General features: G+C 40.4%; 1 protein-coding gene across 2 annotated transcripts in view; it reads left to right on the top strand.

Moving 5' to 3' along the window:
- FRAS1 (Fraser extracellular matrix complex subunit 1) overlaps nucleotides 1–22,572 on the top strand; it is a 414,631-nt gene that overhangs the window by 350,803 nt on the left and 41,256 nt on the right. For both annotated transcript variants that reach the window (XM_034671646.1, XM_002912484.4), the window contains 9 exons: nucleotides 1,596–1,746; nucleotides 2,855–3,014; nucleotides 5,216–5,384; nucleotides 7,751–7,997; nucleotides 9,471–9,815; nucleotides 11,367–11,527; nucleotides 12,052–12,199; nucleotides 18,900–19,105; nucleotides 22,137–22,293. In XM_034671646.1, coding sequence (XP_034527537.1) covers nucleotides 1,596–1,746; nucleotides 2,855–3,014; nucleotides 5,216–5,384; nucleotides 7,751–7,997; nucleotides 9,471–9,815; nucleotides 11,367–11,527; nucleotides 12,052–12,199; nucleotides 18,900–19,105; nucleotides 22,137–22,293 — 1,744 coding nt within the window. The remainder of the gene's footprint in view (nucleotides 1–1,595; nucleotides 1,747–2,854; nucleotides 3,015–5,215; nucleotides 5,385–7,750; nucleotides 7,998–9,470; nucleotides 9,816–11,366; nucleotides 11,528–12,051; nucleotides 12,200–18,899; nucleotides 19,106–22,136; nucleotides 22,294–22,572) is intronic.

The raw sequence follows: 22,572 nt of genomic DNA, 5'->3' as shown, positions 1-22,572 counted from the left end.
GAAGCTGATTTTCCCAAAATTGGCAAGCTCCATGAGTTTGGTTAGGATCGTATATAATTTAAGATGTTCTTACGGAATGACCCCCAAAATACAGAAGCTCAAACAAGATAGAAGCTTATTTTTTCTCTCACATATGAGGTGGCAGTAAGTGGGCAGTCCAGGGCTCTACATGACCTTTCAGAGATGCAGATTCCTCTGTCTTATTATCCTGACGTCACTGGGTTGTTGCTGTTGGCAGTATAGCCAAAACTCCTCAGCTATTCGTCAATATTCTAGCCCATGGGAAGAAGAAAACAGAGAAGTAGAGGGCAAAGAACTTCATTTTAAGCAAGTTATACAGCAATGAAACACATCACTAGCGCTCATATTATTTTGGCAAGAATTGGTTATATGGCTCCATCTGTTGCATCTGAGAGGGTGGGAATCGAGTCTGTAGCTGGCTGAGCTAGACGTTTGTTAACTAGAAAAAGGGAAGGATGGGTTTCAGGAAATATCTGGAATATGCCATAGATGGGAAGGAAGTGAGTATTTTGTAGGTGAGTATCACAGAGGACTTCTATTTTTAGAAATTCCTTTCTCCTTCTAAATCCCAATTTGGTCATTTAAAGATATGCCATGATGCTAACCTGGTGACCTATCAAGCATTAAATCCTCATCCTCACCCAGATACCCGTGCTGCTTTAGTTCAGGAACTGATTTTTCTTTCGTGTGTGGTATTCCCTCTGGGATGTGGATTTTCTCATCTCCATGGAGCTGCTTTAGTTGGCTGTATGTGTAGCTGCTATGCTGTAGTTTTCTACAGAACTGGCTGGGATTTTTTAAATTAGTACAGCTTCCTCTCATCCCTTATTTGATTTTTATCCCCATATTCAGAACTATCCCATTCTCTTCTCAACACTCTCCAGTTGGTTTTCTACTTCCCACTTTTATCCTACTGCAATGACTCTTATCAAAGTCAGCAATCACTTTTATTTTGTCAAGTTCAAAGGTCACTTACATGTCCTTATTTTACTAGATCTACTAATATTTAATACTGTTGACCACCCCCCTTTTCACTCAAACCTTTACTTTTACTAAATATTTGTTAAATGAATGAATAAGTGACTTAAAATTTAGCCAATATATTTGGGCAATATTGTATTATATATTTATCTTACTCAATTTCAAGAATTGTGATTGACTCCAATAAGGTATAAAGTGGCCATCTTCCCGGTATTTTATTATTGTTTCAGAGTTCCAACCTTCCTTAAAAGCCAAACTCAAATCCCATCACCTCAAATCCCTCCTCTGATCCAGATGGAATTAATCTCACCCACTCCCCAAAAGCATACAGTACTCTTTTTGTATTTCCCGTTATAGCTCTTGTCACAATTACCCCGCTCACAAGCCTTTCTTTCCCAAGAAAGTGCGAGAACACCTCAAGGACGGAGGCTGGGAGGGTTGCAACCTCATAGCCTCTTCAATCCTGACAGAGTTTTCCATGCAGTAAATGCACTCAGTAAATCATTGTTGAACTGAATTAATTCTGAGTCATAGGGTCTTGGTCTGGCTTTATTCCCACCTCAGGAATTAAATTTAATGGATTTCTATTCCAGGCAACCAACTTGATCACCAAGAAGGAACTGCTGACCATGGACCCAGACACAGAGGACCTGCATCTTGTCTATGAGATAACAGCGGGCCCCAAGCACGGCCACGTGGAGAACAAGCTACAGCCTGGCAGAGCCGCTGTCACTTTCACACAGGGTGGGACTCGGGGAACCGAGAGATGGGAGAAATTGGTTCTAACTTGCCCTGCCTCCCTGATCTTTCTTACAACCACTTCTAGCTACTTACCCCAAGTCACTTATTTGCAAATAGGCCGTTTAGTGTCTAGCCATCCAACTTTGCAATTTTACTTCTCCTGATTTCCTTTTCCTATTACTCTCAATTACGGCAAAAAAATTTTTTTGTCTTTACCATGCTTGCTCAGCTCCTGGATTGCTTTAGGTTTTGGCGAGTTTTAGTGGAAGGTTCACATGATATTGATTGGTTTTCTTCTTTTTTTTTTTTAATTGAAGCATAGTTGACACACAATGTTACGTTAGTTTCAGGTGTGCGACATGGTTGGTTTTCTTTCAAAGCAAAAAACAAAAACAACAACCATACTCTATGAAATATCTGTGATCCTGTATGACTTATTTTTGTTCTCTAGGGTTATGGATTGTTTCTTAAGTCTTTAGCAAAGAAATTAAAATCAACAGGGGTATGTTGCTCAACAGAAATATTTTCCTATTTTGAATCACATCAAGCAGACCATTTTGTATTTTAGTAGTCTTATAAGCATGTCAGACTCAAGAATTCTTGACTTCTTTTGAGGATGGACCTTACCTTGAGCAGTCATTGCAAAAGCTGCACCTTACAGCTCATGCACCGTATTTACCTTGTCTCCCTGTTCTCAATCTTCATAGCACATACCTTCCAAAGAACCTTATTTAGAAGGAAGTAGGGGTGAGTGTGCACATGTGTACACAAAGGATGGAGTCAAAGACTCTTTATCAGCTCCCAGATGTGCCTTTAATATTCCAGAGAGATTCATTAAAGTTCTTTTTTTGCCAAGACCCTGGGATTCTCATTTCACAACAGCATCAGGGTATTTCCTGGGCATAAAGACAGCTCTTTGTCACACAGTTATAGGATCATATTTTAAAATCTGGCAGACACATTTATTTTTAAGACTACTATCCCTTTTTGTTCCTGGGAAATTAAGTTCTGCCTACAACCCATTAGAAGAATGAACTGGGTATGTTAGCGTAGAATCTACAGGACTGTCTTTCCATCCTTGGGTTAATTCACAATGTGTTTTTTCTCACAGAGGATGTGAACTTGGGATTGATTCGTTACGTGTTACATGAGGAGAAGATCCGTGAGATGATGGATAGTTTTCAGTTTCTGGTGAAAGACAGTAAACCCAATGTGGTCAGCGACAATGTCTTCCATGTCCAGTGGTCCCTCATCAGCTTTAAATATACAAGGTACAAGGGTCATTGGTGTTCATTCTGGAGAAGTGAATCAGGCAAGCAGAGGAGGTCAGATTGAAGTACCTGGGGGTCAGCTCTAGTCTCTAGTCATCTGATTATGGTGGTGGTGGGGGGAACAATAATAAAAATAATAATGTCACCAAATATTTTTTAATACTGTGTGTACCAGGCACTTGACATACATCATCTTGTTTAATACTTGCAATTGTGAGAGGAGTCCTATTGTTGTTCCCACAAGAACAAATCAATGGAGACAAAAAGAGGTCAACTAATTTACCAAAAGTCACATAGCTAATAAGCAGTAAAACTAGGATTGAAACTCAATGATTTTAACCATTGTGCTTTACTGCATTTCCATTTTTGATTCCACCCTCAAGTTTTAGAAGATAATCCAGTTGAACTGATAAGAAACAAAATACACATTCAATACTGGCTGAAAATAATCACTCTCCCATAATAATAGCATCTTCGCCTTACCCTCTACATTCTCTCTGTTCTCAGGCTTACATTCTCCCCTGGCTCCTTTCACGTTCATAGGATTATATGTGCTTTGGGACAAATTCATAGCTTAATATAGATACTCTTTAAGGTGCTTTTGTAGTCTTTTGGGGGTTTTAGAGGCAAACAAGCACCAGTTTTGGTAAAGGTAGCCAAGCACATTGTTGATTTTATAGGTCACATTATAACTAGGATTATAATTGGGGGGGGAATAATTCTTTAAGTCTACATTTCAGAGACTCACTATTCTAAGAAACCAATTTCATGATAATTCAGACAAAAATTGAAATGGAGGTGGGGGATAACATACAAACTTGATGTCTTGTGCCCCAGACCCAGACTGTTACACTCTTAGATAATTTAGTGGACTATTATAATCAGTGTGTGTGTGTATATATATATATATATATATATATATATAATAATCAATATATATTATGTATATATATAATATAAAACATATATATATATATGTTTTGCTGTTATTTCCCTCTTGTTTGTATCTCCTTAAAAATGAAGTAAATGTACTAAATCTAATCAGTTTTTCGGGACAACCCTCCAACTTTTAATGGGCTGAATAGTACAGAGTGTCCCTAACCTGTCAGAGGCACTTCTCTGGCCACCCTCACAGCAACAAGACATAAGCCCCAGCCCAATACTCATCCTCAGTGATGAAAAACAAGGCCCAGCTCAGGCCCCACTCACTCGTGGCTTTTCTAAACCTAGATACTTGTGAATTAATAGCACATGGGGAGTTTGCCTTTTACTTTGCCAAAGCAATACAAATTTGTAGCAGCAAGCTAAGTTAACTCTATGCCTTAGTCTGTTTGAGCTGTTCTAACAGAATGCCACAGACTGAATGGCTTATAAACAACAGAAATTTATTCCTCACGGTCCTGGAGGCTGGTAAGTCCTAGATCAAGGTGCTGACAGATTCGGCGTCTACTGAGGAGCCTCTTCCTGGTTCAGAGGCAGTTGTCTTCTCCCTGTGTCTTCACATGGTGGAAGGACCAGGGAGCTCTGTGGGACCTCTTGTATAAGAGCACCAATCCCATTCGTGAGGGCTCCACCTTCATGACCTAATCACCTCCCAAATATCAGCATATTGGGGGTAGGATTTCAACATATGAATTTGGGGGGACACGTTCAGTCTATATCACCTCGTCACTCCCCAATGTCACAATGCTCCATTTGTCTAAACACCTCCGTTACCTAGTCCCCATTCTTATTTTCTTATCTCTGCCACCACCGTGGCTCCTTGGCACACTTCCTGGAGATCTGGTCCAGTCAGTTCCCACCTGCACTAAGTCATTATTTCCCTCCCAAGCAGATCTCTTTCCTAAGAACCCACTGTTCTAGTTACTCTACCACACTAGGGAGAGATTGTAATTTCTCTGTGTTTTGAAATATAAAGTATATAGCTCCTACGTGCTGAACCTTCTGAATGCCTTTCAACTTGCTCTGAAAACGGGGCAGATACCATTCTGCATCCACAGCCTCCTTGGTCACTTGGTGCTGTGACTGTCCCAGGTGAACACAGTTCCTCAGTTTATAACCTGGCTTCTCAAAGAAGCCAAACTTCCTATTCTCTGAGCTGCCTGACACCATAATCAACCAGAAGAGACAGGCATTAAACAAGTGGATTCTTCATAGCCCCAGTTCAGATTTTCAGAGGCCGCCTTTTTGTGTGCTTCTAGCTACAATGTCAGTGAGAAAGCAGGGTCTGTTAGCGTCACAGTGCAGAGGAGTGGGAACCTGAACCAGTATGCCATCGTCCTGTGTCGCACCGAGCAAGGCACCGCCAGCTCCAGCTCCAGGGTCAGCTCCCAACCCGGACAGCAGGACTACGTGGAGTATGCTGGCCAGGTAGGTGGGCAAGGGGGCCTCTGATTGTTGATCGCCAGCAGGCGCCAGCCAGGGCTGCCCTGTGATGGTTGGCAAGTGTGGCACCTTCCCCCTAATTTTTATCCCACCTCTCTTTCCATTGGCGCCCTTCCTCAAGTGATTTTCCTGTGTTCCCTTCCCACAGGCCTTAGTTCTTCCCAGTCCATCTACCCCTCGTGGAAGTTTCAACTGCAAAAGTTGAAGTTGTCTGGCTTCTCAGTCTTTGCATTTTGCTCCATGACCAAAAAAGTCTCCAAGGCATCATGTTCTACACAGGGCTTTAGGATCCAAGCCCTTTTCCCCCCTCACTTTCTCTAACTGAAGGACGGGAAGAGGGAGTGTGGGGGATGATTGGGAAGCTCTTGGAATAGGCTGGGTGAGAAATGATGGGAGCATGAGTTTCAGTTATGAAACGAAGGTGAGACAAGTGGGTGGATTGGCAGATGAGTAAAAATTGATACGATTTCACAGCAGATTAGATAGTGGGCAGAAGCAGGAGATGGATGGTGATGCCCCTTGCCATCACAGGATCAGGTTTGGAGAGAGGGTGATCTCGACTGTGCTTCGGACAGGCCAAGCATGAGGTGCCTGAGACTGTGAGAGGACCAGTAGGGAAGGCAGAGAGCAGCTCGTGTGGAGGGCCTGCGCAGGTCGCTACCACAGAGGTGGTAACCTGCACCGGGGTGGGAATGAAGCAGACAGAGAGGAGAGAGTAAGAAAGGAAGAGGACTTAAACAGCAAACTCCCTTATGGCAGGATCCCCCATATTTGTCATCTTTTACGTATGGCACAATATCTGGCACTTACTAGGTAATTCTTCAGTGTTTTTGCAAAGTAATTTCACGCTTCTTATGACATCATAAATCTCTGTAAAGAGGAGCGGGCTGTCTCTTTGAGGTGTTTCAGCTGGACTGAGGTCAAATTTAAATGAGGAATTAGAAAAGAACAGATAAGCCAAGGAGTCCTTTAGCAAAATACTAAGAAAGAGCATGTACTTAAGTTTGTCAAGGAAAGACAAAAGGCAGGGACACCTGGGTGGCTCAGTGGTTAAGCGTCTGCCTTCAGCTCAGGTCATGATCCCAGGGTCCTGGGATTAGGCCTGCATCGGGCTCCCTGTTCAGCAGGAAGCCTGCTTCTCTCTCTCCCACTCCCTCTGCTTGTGTTCCCTCTCTCGCTGTGTCTCTGTCAAATAAATAAAATCTTAAAAAAAAAAAAAGGCAAAAGGCAGTGGGTTCTAGAACTAAATAGAGATCTAAGGGTGTTTCATTTAGTTGGGAGTGTTTTAAAATGTGGAACTTGGTAAAATGTAACTTGATTAGTTGATTAGATATGGAATAATAATTTTCTGCTGATGAAAATTCATATTTTTCAGATTTGTGTGTCCCTAGAGATTTATGACTATATTACACATTTTAGCTATCTCAGTTTACACAAAGTGCAGTCCAGTCCTATTTCCTATCCTTTAAGTTTAGGATAAATCCATAACCCTGGTTCCTTTTCAAGGTTTTATCATTATCTTTTTTTTTTTAAGACACAGTAAAACCAGAATAAATCCCTATAAGTTCACAGTTGTGTGAATATAGAATACTTTCTCTGTTTTGTAACAGGCTAATTCATTTACATTGTAGATCTAGCCCAGCTTAATGGCAAAGGATTTAGTTAAATATAAAGTTAAAATTCAGTCTGGCTTGTTCACAATATAACTTTCTGTGGCTTCAAACTCCATTATTCAGTATGCTGAGATTCTATGTCAATTTTGATTGTGTGACCAATACGGTAATGATAATAAGGATGGAGTCTAACATTTGTTCAGTGCTCTAAAATATACTTTGTGCTTTCATTATACATTGTGTCTTATAGTCCTCCCAGTAAATATGTGAAATAAGTATGTGAAATTATTATTTAACTGATGAGGAATCTGACATTTGTAAAGATTCATAGACTAACCCAGCTTAAGGCCAGAATTTCACACTCCAAGTTCAAAGATCTTTCCAGGTAAACTTGCCTGAAATAGAAGGGGAACCGAGTAACCAAATGACACTTGCTATCCCAAATGAATTAATAAAACAAGATATAACTAGTTACCAACACGTGTTTCTACAGTCACCAACTAGTAGATGTCTTTGCCCTCCACGTCCCTATGCGGTAAGTCAGCTCCAATGTGTAGATGAAGAATAGGAAGAGGTAGCTCCCAAGTGATAACAGCAGGAAGTTGGGGTGGAAGAAACAGCGATTTCATTCAGTGCTCTGCCCACTAGACTTGGGTTCTCTTTTCCCATGATGCTCTGGGGGAGCGAGCGGGGGAATCTGAGACACAGCAGAACTCCTTGTTGTTTGCTTTGTGACAGGTGCAGTTTGATGAGCGAGAGGACACCAAGTCCTGCACCATTGTCATCAATGATGATGATGTGTTTGAGAACGTTGAGAGTTTCACCGTGGAGCTCAGCATGCCAGCATATGCCCTATTAGGGGAGTTCACCCAGGCGAAGGTCATTATCAATGACACTGAGGACGAGCCCACGTTAGAGTTTGATAAGAAGACCTACCGGGTCAACGAGAGTGCTGGTTTTCTGTTCGCACCTATTGAAAGAAAAGGTCTGTTGGTGCCAAAGGTGACAAGGAGCTATAAGGATAGCTAGCATTTTTCGAGTCCTTTTTATGTGCCAAGTGCTCATGTACCGTATTAACTTCTGTGTGTAAGTGCTTTACATGTATTAGCTCATTTAAATTCCCAGAACAACCCTAATAATGATCCTACCTGTAGTGAGTACTATCAGAAGACTTCTCTTCTTAGTTTAAGTTGTTAGTGCTCCCATTTATTCTTTAATGGGACTGGAAGACTGGTTATATTTGGCCTTGCAAATTATTCTTGAATTTAGGATTCTTAATCAATCACCCAATCTATAAAATATTTAGTAGCCTTGGTCAACGAGGGAAGTTTGTAAGAACTGGTTTCTCATATTAGTTTTGGAAGACAAATATATTTAAAGATTTTCCTATGTGAGTGTCATGTATAGAGCTCAGATGAGAAATAAACCATGTGTGAGAAATTAAGGGCAATGCTTGAGGGATTGAAAACAAAAAAAAAGATCATATGCATTTGTAATTGTGCAATATTGAAACTTTAAAACTCACAGAAATTAAATCCCCATTCAGAGCCCCAACATGACTCTAAGTGATGATGTCAGGTTTTTTTATTGAATCTGCTGACTGGGTATTAGCATAACAAACACTGTAGATAGCTCAAACCCTTGGTGATGCCACTTGGAAAACAAGCAAGCCCCATTGATTGCCCTGGGCCAGTAAGCCAGGCCCAAAACAGGCTGTCTTCCAGGGATGTGGCAGCACTAATAAGTAAAGTCATTTGTACAGAGAGGCAGGTTTATTTTGTTTTGTTTTTCTTTTTTTAAACAAGCTGATTTCTCCCTGGGAATTAAAGTGCAGAAGTTTATTCAGAAAGGCGGTGAACTGTGCTTAGAGCACTACTTTCGGGACACAATTTCTTTGCTACTTAAAGTACCAAATATGTCTCTTATCTTTCTACCCGCTGTGGTCTTAGATGGTGAGCAATGAGTCTTGTGAATTAACAGAGCACAAAATTCACAGAATAGGAAATCCATTTTAAATTGTTTGGTGAAGTGGTTTAAACCACAGGCTTAAGAAGCTGCAATGCAGGAAGGTTTCATGTCAGAGTTTGAACAGAAGTAGTGATGGGGGTAATCAGAAGGGGGAATGAAACATGAGAGACTATGGACTATGAGAAACAAACTGAGGGCCTCAGAGGGGAGGGGGTGGGGGAATGGGATAGACCGGTAATGGGTAGTAAGGAGGGCACGTATTGCATGGTGCACTGGGTGTTATATGCAACTAATGAAGCATCGAACTTTACATCGGAAACCAGGGATGTACTGTATGGTGACTAACATAATATAATAAAAAATCATTAAAAAAAAAAGAAGTAGTGATGGAATGTGTCAGAGGGAACCAAACTTACCAAATTATCAGAGATTTTAAAATTTGAGAAGTGCTCACTCCAGTGCTTTCATTTTCCTGCCATTTGTCTTTCAGGGGATTCAAGCAGCATTGTATCTGCAATTTGCTACACAGTCCCTAAGTCAGCTATGGGAAGTAGCCTCTATGCTCTAGAATCGGGCTCTGATTTTAAATCTAGAGGGATGTCTCCTGACAGTCGTGTGATATTTGGGCCTGGTGTCACCGTGTCCACCTGTGATGTCATGCTCATTGATGACAGTGAGTATGAAGAAGAAGAAGAGTTTGAGATTGTCCTGGCAGATGCTTCAGACAATGCCCGCATCGGAAGGGTGGCATCGGCCAAGGTGCTCATTAGTGGTCCCAATGATGCCTCCACTGTGTCCCTGGGCAACACAGCTTTCACTGTCAGCGAGGATGCAGGTAATAGAGAGCATCTCTGGGATTCCATCACCCATATCCTGATCCCTTTCTTGAACACTTTACTCTTAGTTTCCAGAATGTCCTTAAGACATTTGAGAATGCCATTTCTCAGTGACACCATTGTTGGCTGGAGACATATAATAATAGGAATTAAGACCAAGAATGGAAGGTAATGAAGAATAGAGAATTCCATCCACTTTTCTTGCCCTGGTTACTGATGGCAGGGAGGGATCGGCTTAGAGCTTCTTTGGTTATCTCTGTGGTCTGGAGGGAGGGCATGCTGCTAAGCATTTTGGCCTCTGAAGTCGAGAAATGTGATATGTTGAGGATGGAGGTAAGTTATTTAGCATACTGCTAGCTGCCAGAAAAAATAAATTCCAAAGTTTCAGTGTCCTAACCAATGGAACTTTCTCATTCATGTAACACCCCAAAGCAGTCAGTGGGCAGATTTCTTCCACCCAGGCTCCTTCCCTCTTTTGGCTCCACAAAGGTCTCAAAGTCTTCTGCATGCTGCTAGCAGACAGACTACCAGAAGGAGCAGCAGCTGTGCTGAGCTCCACTGATCTGAGCCACCTGGTCATGGCCATTCACCTCTTTGAAGGTGATATTCTGAGGGATCATGGGAACTCATATTTTTGAGCACGTACTGAATGCCAGGCACCATGCCATCTGCATTCCATGCATTCTCATTTAATCTTCTGTAGAAAAGAGAACATTAGATAGAAGAGCAAAAGGAGGCTCAGAAAGGTGAAATAAAGCATCAAAGATCAGTAGCTAATATGGCAGAGCTGGGATTAGAACCTAGACCTTTTCTGTACCATGTTTCCTCTCCTCTACACCAAATGCTCAGCCATGACTACTTGTCAGCTCGCAGCTTATTGATTAAAAAAATAGGATCGATGGGATTTTCACGTAGCTTTTTTCCGCCCTTGGTTGTGAAAATAGCTAAAAATCTACATGTGTATCATTAGGACACTACAAAGTGTGATGGACCAGAAGATGAGCTTCATTCCTAAGATAAACAATAGCACATATGGTTTAAGTAATGATGTGTGCGCCACTCAGATAAAATAGAGAAATCAACCCAGTTAGGAACATTTAATTAGGAACATTCAGCTTCAGGCCCCATAGAGTCCCCTAGCTGGTTCTCTCTTAATTGACTATTTTCTAGCTCATCCCTGAGGCCCTAGTCTCTGAGTTTCTCCTCCCAAAATAGGCTTGAGATGTTTATCGTTGGGCCCTCTCCACTTTGTTTTTCTCCTGTGAATGGTGTCTTTCATGAAACCACAAAACCATTTTCCCCTAAGAGCTGTCTCTCCAGTACTACCTCCATGAAGCCCTCCTCCAGGTCTGCTCTTGATCTTGGTGTCAGTAAAAACAGGGGTGGTGACACTTCACAGCCTTCCTCAGAGGGAACACAGGAGCATCACTGAAGTTGGATTAGACAAGCTCACAGGGCAGAGTTGCTACTGCTGTGAGGGAAAGCATTGTTCGGAAACCCCATTGACTTCTGGCCCAACACTGACCATTGACATCTCTATGGATCTCTAGGTACAGTGAAGATTCCAGTTATCCGTCATGGAACTGACCTTTCTACCTTCACATCTGTCTGGTGTGCAACACGGCCCTCAGACCCAGCTTCTGCCACTCCAGGAGTTGACTATGTCCCCAGCTCTAGGAAGGTGGAGTTTGGGCCAGGTGTCACCGAGCAGGTGAGGATAGAGCAGTCAAAGGCCAGGTGGGCCTGTTAATGTTGTCTCTGTTCTGCTCCCCAAACTCTATGGAGGACTCTAAACCACACTTGCCTTATGACTGTCTTCCCTTTCTTCACAAACACAAACATGCAAACAAGAGAATAGACCCGGAGAGATCTTCTACAAACTCTCCAAGTGACAGATTTAGAATAGGAACTACACTCTGTTGATGTAAATATCTAGAGACAAAACACCTAAGGGTTTGTAATAAAGAGATTATCATTTTATGGATTAAAAAGACTTACTGTAAGACCACCAGAGAAAGCAAGTTATCACCTCTGTCCTATTCTCCCGAAGGCAAATGGGTATGTTGGACATTCTATAAGGTTTACTTTGATTTTTCTTCTTCTTATATTCATATTATTTTTTAAAATTGAGATGTAATTGACATATAACATATTTGTTTCAGGTGTACGACATAATGATTCAGTGTTTGTATTGCAAAATGATCACCGCAACTAACATCTTGATTTTTCTTCTAGTACTGCACCTTGACTATCTTAGATGACACTCAGTATCCAGTAATTGAAGGGCTGGAGACGTTTGTGGTTTTTCTCAGCTCAGCACAAGGGGCCGAACTGACCAAACCCTTCCAGGCTGTCATTGCAATTAATGACACATTCCAGGATGGTAAGATATTGGAGATGCCAGCTCGTGGCTCAAACTATATTTCTATTTTTTCCTTGCCTTCCAACTATATGACATTGGAACTCATTCACATTTTCATTCAAGAAATGTGTGTGTGTGTGTGTGTGTGTGTGTGTGTGTGTGCATGTATTATGTACCTACTTTCACATAGAAATATGGGGGAGAAATAAACATTCATGTTTCTGGTATTGTGCTAAGCACTACTCTGATATATAAGCCTTGGGCCCTGTCCTCAAGAAGCTCAGTGTCTAGTTGAGGAGATCAGACCCTTAAACAGAAAAATTAGACTGTATTATGATAAATGACCTAATAGTGCTATAACTCCAGTGCTAGGGGAGCCGAGGGGACTAAACAGCATCTATATGAGGAAGAAGTATAGACTGCACAGAGGACATGATATTTAAACAGGGCTTTGGGGTATGGTATGAGTTCATCTAATGGATAGTAAAATAAAGTTTTGTCAAATGGAGGGATGTAGTATATATAAAGTATAAAATTTTGGAAGACACGTATTTGAGAAACAGTGAGATGCTTACTTTTGCTTTAAGCCTGGCAGGAAGTGAATAGGAGGAAATGGCATGGGACGCCAACCTGTCTTTCCATTTCATTTCCAGTTCTAAAAGGTCTTATGTTGCAGCCTAAGGGACTTGTAAGCTGAGAGGAGCAGCAGATGCTTCTAAGCAGAGCAGTGGTGTGATTTTTGTTTGAGGAAATTGACACTAGCAGTCCTGTAGATGATGTACAAGAAAGAATAGACAACAAGTTTATGAACAAAATATCAGTTGCCACTGAAGATCTAACAGGAAGATGGCCAGAAGAGGTTGGATGCTTCTTCGGAAGAGTTGGTGAAATTTACAATTGTCAGATTCCAGGTCAAAGCTCCTACCTAAAGCAGGAAGACCCTCATTAGCATCCCCAGTGGTTGACGATAGAGCCCATAAGTAAATATGGGCTTTCAGTGACTGAAAAGTCACCAGAAAAGCAACAAGCAGCCCAGCAGGGTAATCCTTAATGCTTTCATTTATTTTTAAATTATTTATTTATTTATATAGTTTTTAAAATGACCAGAAAAAGGTATACCATGAAAATTATGTCTGCCTTCTACCCTGTCTCCCAACCCTCTGGTTGTTCTCCTAGAGACAACCATTTTAACCAGTTTGTTGTTGCTGTTGTTGTTGTTGTTGTTGTTGTTGTTGTTTGTATCCTTCAAGAGAAATATATATAATGCATATGTATACATATAATGCACATATATGCATATGCATACATAATACATACATAATGCAAATGTCCAAAATGATATCTTATTTTAGACCTAGGTTTAGTGAGATCTGACTTACGTGGATTAAAATTCACTCTCTTTAGTGGACAATTCTATGAGTTTTGACAGATGCATACAGTGGTGTGCCCACCACCACAATCAAAATGTGTAACAGTTTCAGTACCCTCCAGAATTCTCTTGTGCCCCTTTGTAGTCAGCCTCTCCCCTATCTCTAGCCCTGGCAACGACTGCTGCATTTTTACCCATTCAGTTTTGCCATTTCTAGAATGTCATATAATTGGAATCATGTAATATAGCAATTTGTGTCCAGCTTCTTTCTCTAAAAGATTGCACTTGAGAACCATCCGTGTTGTTATATATATGAGTAGTTCATTTCCTTCACTGAGGAGTAGTTTCCCATTATATAGACGTACTGCAGTTTGTTCATCCATTCACCTGTTGAATGACATTTGAGTTGTTTCCAGGTTTGGCAGTTATGACTGGAGTGACTATAAATATTTGCATATAGCTTTCTGTGTGAATATAGGTTTTTATTTCTCTGGGGTAAATACTTCAGAGTGGGATGGCTGGATTGTATGGTAAGTGTTTGTTTAACATTACGAGACTGCCAGGCTGTTTTCCAAAGTGGTGTAACTGTTTTGCATTACCACCAGCAGTGTACAAGAATTCTGGCTGTTCCACATCCTCACCAACATTTGGTGTTGTCAACTTTCTGTGGGCTTTTTTTAGTTATCCTGGTAGATGTATAGTGATGTCTCATGGTTTGAAAGTCATTTCTCTAAGGACTAATGACACTGAGATCTTTTCAGGTGCTGACTTGCCATCTATATATCTTCTTTAGCAAAGTATTATTCAAAGATTTCCTCCATTTTTAATTGGTTTTTTTTTTGCCCTCTATTATTGCATTGTTATAAAATCTGAACAAATATTTGTGTTTGGCAAATATTTTTTCCCAATCCATTGCTTGTTTTTTGTTCTTGTAACAATCTCTTTCAAAGGGCAGTAGTCTTTCATTTTGAAATAGTTCCATTTATCAATAATTCTATTATGAATTGTGCTTCTAATGTTGTATCTAAGAAATCTTTCCCTGACTCAAGTTTACAAAGATTTTTTCCTGTGTTTTCTTCTGGAAGTTTTAGTTTTAAGTTTTACACTTAGGTTTGTGATTCATAAAAAGTTAACTTTCTAACTGTGAACAAGATTTTAACAATTATACTATTTTATATCATATAATATATTACCTCAGAGTTTACAAAGTGATATACTAGACATTATCTCATAATGTCATGGTTTTACACTTGTTTCTATTCTGTAGATAAGGAGACTAGAATCAGGGGAGTAAAGACCTGAAGTCTCATACAGAGTGAGACCAGCCCGTGTTCTAAGACTTTGGCTTGTCCATACCCTTTGCACTACACTAAATAGTCCTATTTGATCCAGCTGTAGAATCTAGGATATGTTTTTTTTTCTTATTCACTGAAAAGAAGAAGGAAAGAAACTCAGTTACTCTTTTTATTCTTTATTCTTTTGCATGAAAGGTAGTTAATTTCCTTCTGATGGCATGGAAAAGGAATGCAAAATCAGAAGTCCTAAAATAAAATCCCAGTCCCACCATTTCCTTACTTTCTGGCCTTAGACTAGCAACACAAGGTTACTGAGCCTCATTTTGTTAATCCATAGATAATGAAAATATCTACCTTACAAGGTTATTTATTGTAAGGATTAAATTAGATAAAGTATGTGAAAATATCTACCATGGTACCTGGCACATAGTAGATTTTATTACATGTTCATTTCTTTTCTTCCTGACACATCAGTAATTTATCACACTTGCCAGTGGGACTCCAGTCATGTACACAAAACTTATTGCCCCAGATCAACAGAAAAGATTCCATTTGGATTTTTTCCACATTTTATTAATGAACATTAGGGTTGCAAATTTAGAAAGTGAACATGTTATTTCTCATCTTTCAGGAAGTCTACAACAAATTATATTCAGTCAAGAATTTATCCCAGAGAAAGAAATCCCCAAACCTATTTCAGTAACCCATTTTAGTGTTCAGCAGTTGTGGCTATTGGTTAGCCTTCTTCTTAGTAATCGCCAACTCTTGTTGAGTTTCTTCCATGTGCACATTGTAAGGTGGAAAGATCTTACCTTCTCTCTAATCTTTACAAGCTCGTCAACTAGTGAAACAGGTTGAATAATTTTTCCAAGATCACATGGAGAGGAGGCGATGGGACCAGACTTACAACCTAGGTCTGTTTTATCCACGTCCAGTCTTCTGGTTTTATACCCTACCATGATGACTTTTCACATTGCAGTTTTAGATGCTTGACGTGACCTAGTATCCTTATAAAGTCAACCTTCAGCCTTCCAAAGTGACTTTAGGTCTTTCACCTTTTTCCACAGGGTGATCGCGGGCCCTTAAATCATCTAAGTAACTCATATCGGAACATTTTCCTATTTGCATTTTCGTCTTCTGCTCTGATACCTGGAGTAAGACTTTGGTATGGACCTGAGGAATGCTGAGCAAGACAGGAAAGGCCTTGTAGCCATGATCTCATCACACCCCTGGGTGTTCACTATGTCCTACCTGCTCTTACTTGAGAGAACTGAAGGCAGGATTTCTCCTAAATCTCCAACCTAACTGTGGCCCATAAAGAGGCTCTTGAATTTCAGGGGGTGGCATTTGCACTTATGGAGAAAGTTAGTGGGTAACAGCATTTCGTGAACATTTTCCATGCCTAAGTCTGGTGCCCAGCACTGTGCAGGTTACAATGGAGTAAAGAGCAGAGTCCCACAATCTATTTCAGGACACAGAATTAACATAAGTAGGGAGATAACTACAAACTGGGCTGTGTGTGATGAATGCACTAAGAGTGCTAACAGTGAATGTACGATACCTAGCACAAGCCTGTGAACCCCCATGAGTGATCCCCATTTCATGGCACGCAGCCCATCGGTGTGAAAGGAGAAGGAGCTCTACAGTCAGGCAGAAATGAGAACAGTGCGTCTACTTCCTGAGGGGATTGTAGTCGGGGTATTGAGAGGAGGACATGAAATGACATGTGTGGAAGCCCTTAATACACTGGCTGACTTGGGCTGGGCCTTTGCTTTGTATGCCATAAACCCCCATGCACAATTCTATTACTGAGCCCACCTTATTGTCTTTCCTTTGTCTCTTGCTTCGTCCTCCCACCAACGAGGGGCCCCATGAGGTAGCGACCATTTCTAGCATGGCAGGTAATCATGAGACATGTTCACCCACGTCCCTTACTTCTCTTTCTCTCTCTCTCCCTCTTTTTTCCAGATAGGGAAATGAGTGAGGTTTACTATCTTGTTAAAGAAAAAAAAAAAAAGGAGTTTTTTTACAGCTCAAGAAGAATTTGGCGTTGATTAATACACAACAAAACCCAAACATTACCACTTTCACTTTTAACTCTCATCTGACTTGGTGCTCGTCAGGCCAGCAAGAAAAATCAATCCAAAGCTTTAGATAATCTTTTCATGAGCAGAAAAGCTTCCTTGCTTGTTGTTTTTACCTGCCAACAAGTTTCCTTCTTGTCCTTCTATGCTAGGTCATGTCATTGCCACCCACCTTTTAACAGTACATACCATTTTACTGGATGACAGAACCCTAAAGGATAAATGTTTGGGGCCTGATGCCAAAGTTGTTAATTATCCTCTAGGTGTGGTGTTCTTTTAAGAAGTATCTGCTGGGTTTTTCTTTGGTAATAAGTGGTAACTCTTAGGTTTAGCTTAGATAATGAGTTTGCTTTGTTTTTGCTCATACTCATGGTCCTGAGCAGTGGGCAGGTTGGAGGCAAATAGAGCTTTTTACATATTGATTTGCAGAGTGCTTGGGTCCTGGCCTTTTTGTTCCTTCCTTTCAGGTTTGGCAGGACATACACATGACACAGCAAGGAAATGGGGGACTACAGCTTTACGGTCAGCTTCTGCCACAGGAGGCTTTGTACCTCTTTGTATTGTTCATTAAGAAATAAATAACCAGCATTGGGTGACACAGTCAGTTGAGTGTCTGCCTCTTGGTTTTGGCTTGGGTCCTGATCTTGGGGTCATGGGATCGAGCCCCACGTCAGGCTCTGTGCTCAGCGGGGTGTCTGCTTGAGTCTCTCTCTCCCTCTCCCCACTGCCTGTTCACTCTCTCTCTCTCTCTCTCTCTCCAATAAATAAATAAATATTAAAAAAGAAAGAAAGAAAGAACCAGCAATCAACAAGATGTTGGTCTCAGAAGAGGACATGTCTTAATGCGGAGAATTATTGTAGGCACTAAAAGAAGTAAGGAGAAAAAAATGATTCTTCATATTAAGAACCCTGGAGTTGGGGGCAATACAAGCCATAATATAATAGTTCCTACCAAAATATGAGTGCCTGTGATGTGCCAGATACTGTATTGAGCACCGTGCCTACGTTATTTCATTAAATTCTCTCCTTCCAACAACTCTAGGAGTTGGATAGTAATATTTCCAATTTATAAATAAAAAATCCCAAGGCTCAGAAAATCTAAGTAATTTACCCTGTATCATACAGCTAATAAGTAGCAGGGTTGGGATGGAAATTCAGGCATGCTGACTGCAAAGCCCACGTTTTTAACCACAACTTGGCTACGGTCCCTTCCTAAAGTCAAATGAGACCATGTGAGCTATAAAAGAAAAAGTGATTTTATAGCAGTAGTCACAGACTGGGGGCCCACTGGCCAAATTCAGTATGTGGATGTCTTTTGTTTGGACCAAATAGTTTGGCCTCTATGGAATTTCTTTTTACTGTTTTAACTAATTGCCTTTTAAAAATTAAGCAGATATGACATAAAAATCCAGATTTCTGCCTTCTTACGAAAATAGGATAATCTGCCAACAAAAGACTGGAGCTGAGGGGTAACCCTCTTTAAAAAGGCCTGCGCTTTCCTCTTTACCGGTATTCCCACTTTTCCCTACTGTCTCCCTGGCCCCAGGACTAATGTGAGTAGCCATTTATCATCAGGCTTACACTGCTGTTTTCCTTTTTTATAGCCAAAAAAAGTGATTTTTTTTTTTGCATATTCAAGTCTCAATCAAATTTTTCCTTATACCTGGCCATTTCTTTGCTTGTGTTACTTATCTGCATTTGAGATGAGGACCACACCCTGAAGCTGGGAGAAACAGGTGCAAAATTGATTTATTCTGTTTCATTAGAAGCATGCTCAACAATGGAAGCGGTTCCCTTGTCTTGAGAGCAACCACGCTTTGAAATCTGCTTACCATCTCAGACTTGCCAGCCTGTGATGACAGTCCTTAGTAGACCTTTCCTGCCAATTGGCTATTGAGGGCTGCTGAGGGCTGCGGCCACCTCCCCTCTGTCTCCCACTAACAATGCCTCCATCTTTCCTTCTGCTCTCCCAGTGCCCAGCATGCAGTTTGCTAAGGATTTGCTCCTAGTGAACGAGAAGGAAGGTGTTCTGCAGGTGCCCATCATTCGGAGTGGAGACCTGAGCTATGAGTCGTCAGTGAGGTGCTATACCCAGGGCCATTCAGCTCAGGTCATGGAGGACTTTGAGGAGAGAAGAAATGCGGACTCCTCACGGATTACGTTTCTAAAAGGGGAGAAAGTAAGTGCATTCATGATGGCTGAGATATCAGATTCTCTTTTTCCTTGATGCCTTTACTTGTCCATAATGAAATCATTTAGACAAATTCTGAACATCCTAGGAATTCTTTTACTAATTGATACTATTTGTAATACTGTCATCTGTCCCGTGTGGCTGTCTTCTTTGTATCCTACTTACAACCAAATACATATATCATTGGTTGAGCTGAGCATTTAGATGATATGTAACATTTCTGGAATTTAGCAGAATCAAATGAATGAGGCTTCTCTTAATTTGTAACTACATTAGAGATGAACACACTCCACCAGTGTTACCTAGAGGAGGACCAGACAATTCTCTAATACCTGGGCCCCTGTCTCAAGGCAGCATACATTCTAGTATAGAACCAATGGGATAGGACCAAATAGGCAGACATAGGGCAGATTCAAGCCAGGAGAGTGTTCTCTGCTTAGCAATTACATAGAAAGTGATGCGTGTGGGCACAGGAACTCCTGAGAAATGCAGGTCAGTAAGTATGGCTACTTTAAAATCAAAGCCTGCAACTTTAGTGTATGTATACTGAATGAAAATCACATTTCCCCATTTTTGAATTTCAGTTTCAGTTGATTGAGTCACTTGTACCCCCATGATTCAAAACACATGGTCCCCTTAATCATTTCAAGGCCGTTCTCTTAATTTGTTTTATTTTATGCCTATTCTCCAGTCACATTTCATTCCCCACCTCAGAACTTATCAATCTGTTGTGTTTAATGTATATGTCTTAATTTGTATTTGTTCTTTAAAAATGCTGGTTGTTTTGTATGCAAATTTGAATTTATAAAACTACTGTGTTACATCTTCTTCAGACTCTTACTGTTTACTCAGTAATATTTTTAAATATCTGTCCACCTCATTTATGTGTACATCTAGTCTGTTGCTGGGATAGTGCATAATATTTCATGATGGGTAGTTAATACATTTAACCATCCACTCTCAGTAGTAGACAGTGAGGAACCTCAGAGGTAGCACCCGGTCACCTCCTAACACTCTCCCACCACAACTAGTGCTGCAGTGCACGTCCTCGTATGTGTCCACTTACACACCGGAGTGGGAATTTCTTTGGATATACACTCGCCAGCAAAACTGCTGGACCAAAGGCCACGTGTGTGCTTAACTTGAAAATATAGTGCCAGAACACTTTCCAGAAAGTCACTAGCAGTGGCACAAAGGTTGCTATAATCCTATATCCTCTCCAACATGTAGCATTACTCATCTTTTGAATTTTGGCTAATCTACTATGTATAAAGTTATATCTCATTTTAATTTGCGTTTTTCCAATTACTACTAGTGTATATGCTTGTTAGCTTATTGGGTTTCCTCTTGTGTAAGTTAATTATTTTCATCCTTTGTTCCTTATTATTGTACTACTGTCTTTTTCTTACTGATTTGCAGTCTTTCTTGTATATTCTAAATATTAATTCCCTGCCGGTTGTAGACGTTTTAGATATTGTAAACATATTTTCCTCTGTCACTCATCTGTTACCTTTGATCACAGTGTTCTTAGTTGAACAGACTTTTCAATTCTGGTGTAGTCAAACATCTCAGGTGTTTGCCCTATGATGAGTCCTTTTGAAGTTTAGCGTTCGAAGATCTTACCCATCCCAAGTCACTGCAGATTCTCCCTCTGTTCATTTTTACTACCAAAAAAAAAAAAAAAAAAGTGATAGCTTCCTTCTTCAAGACTCTTGGTCTTTTATGCATTCATGACTCATAGAAGCCCTGTCTTAGTTATATGTTTTATGGGAATTTTACTGGTCGCAGGTTGAAACATGTGCTTAAAAACATACACAAATACTACAGATATAATCTTCAGCTTTGAGTCTACATGTCTGCATTTGTCTTAAGTTCAAAAGAGGATTCTCTGCTTATCCAAGAGACAGTTTATAATTTAATAAAATTACAAAGAAAATACAGTCTAATCATCTATATGTTACCCACATGACAACCTATCATTCTTCATAAGCACACTTTGGAATCTTCACTTTCTCTGGCTTTAAGCAGTTTGTCTTTGAAACTTGTCATTCACTAGAATGTCCTTTTTAAAAAGATATCCCAAAGAGTTGCTACTAAATTCATGTTTTCTATCAAGAAAAAAAAGGGACATTCTTCAGGGGCTTAAAACCTGGTTAGCAAGCTACCTATAAACATTCCCAGGATGTTCTCCTTCCATTTAGTGTGACTCCAGAAGTATGAGGGTAGAACTTCTCTATACCCACAGATCCTTTGCAATACAGTAGGAGCGTGGATTTAAAATGGTTCAACTAAAAATAATCCCACTTCACATGACATGACTACTGTTGAAACTACTGCATCATCTAAGGTGTTTTGGCCTTATTTTATGTTTTTTTGAGAATACAGTCCTCAGTAGAGAATAATCAGTGTAGGGAGCACGTGATTTCTTTCTGTCAAACAGGGATTTAGATTGTGTTCTCAGACTTCCAGAACTCAGCAGTGTTGTTCAGATGAGACACCATTTGGCAGCACATTTGAGAGTTCTGCAACATTGAAAGGCATCTTCAGCCTAACAAGAAGCCTTTCTGAGTTCGTTCTAAAACTCTTCAGTTTTTACCAAGGGAATGGACCGTTGTTTAGCTGTCTCTAGGAAGCCCCATCCATATGTTAACCCCCATCATCAGAAATTTACCTTTCATAATGTGTACGTATGCATTGGTCTGATGAGGGAACGTGCACAAATTTCTTACAGGTGCATTGGAGTGGGTTGTTTCATTGATCTTGTTTTTCATAATCCATGACCAATCATTCAGAGTGGTTTGGAATGTTCTAATACAAGGCTGCACACAAAGGTATGTCCCCGTCAGGCATGAACTGTTAGATTTAAACATTCTATTTTACAAATGAAATGGTTTGTATCCTTTTGAATTTGTGTTGACTCTTTGATGCTGCAAAGAAGAAATATCATTTTCTAGGAAAAGCAAGAAAATTACTGATTTTTCAGTGCAAATTTTAATCTATCTTATGACATCGGCTCTAGATGAAGAACTGCACTGTCTCTATCCATGATGACTCCATGTTTGAGCCTGAGGAGCAATTCAGGGTCTACCTCGGCCATCCTCTTGGAAACCACTGGAGTGGAGCCAGAATTGGGAAGAATAACATGGCCACCATCACCATATCCAATGATGAAGATGGTAACAGAAGATATTGTCTTTAGTTACTCTTTGGTTGATAAAACATGAACTGATGTTTTACTAATAATGTAATTATAGGTGTTTTTTAAAATGAAAGTGCTATAAAAGTGCCTACTGATAACAATCTCAGAGTATTTATATAAACTGTTGGCAGCAAGTGATCATCCTGTACAGAGTTCCAGTACGTTTATAGATGTGCTTAATCTCATTATTCCTGCCGTATTGCCAAGAGATAAGGAATGAGTGTGGTTACAAGCTAGGACAGAGACGCTAGGGAGG

Source organism: Ailuropoda melanoleuca, chromosome 11, assembly GCF_002007445.2.
Source record: "Ailuropoda melanoleuca isolate Jingjing chromosome 11, ASM200744v2, whole genome shotgun sequence".
Lineage (NCBI taxonomy): Eukaryota > Metazoa > Chordata > Mammalia > Carnivora > Ursidae > Ailuropoda > Ailuropoda melanoleuca.
This window is presented reverse-complemented; position numbering and strand designations above follow the sequence as displayed.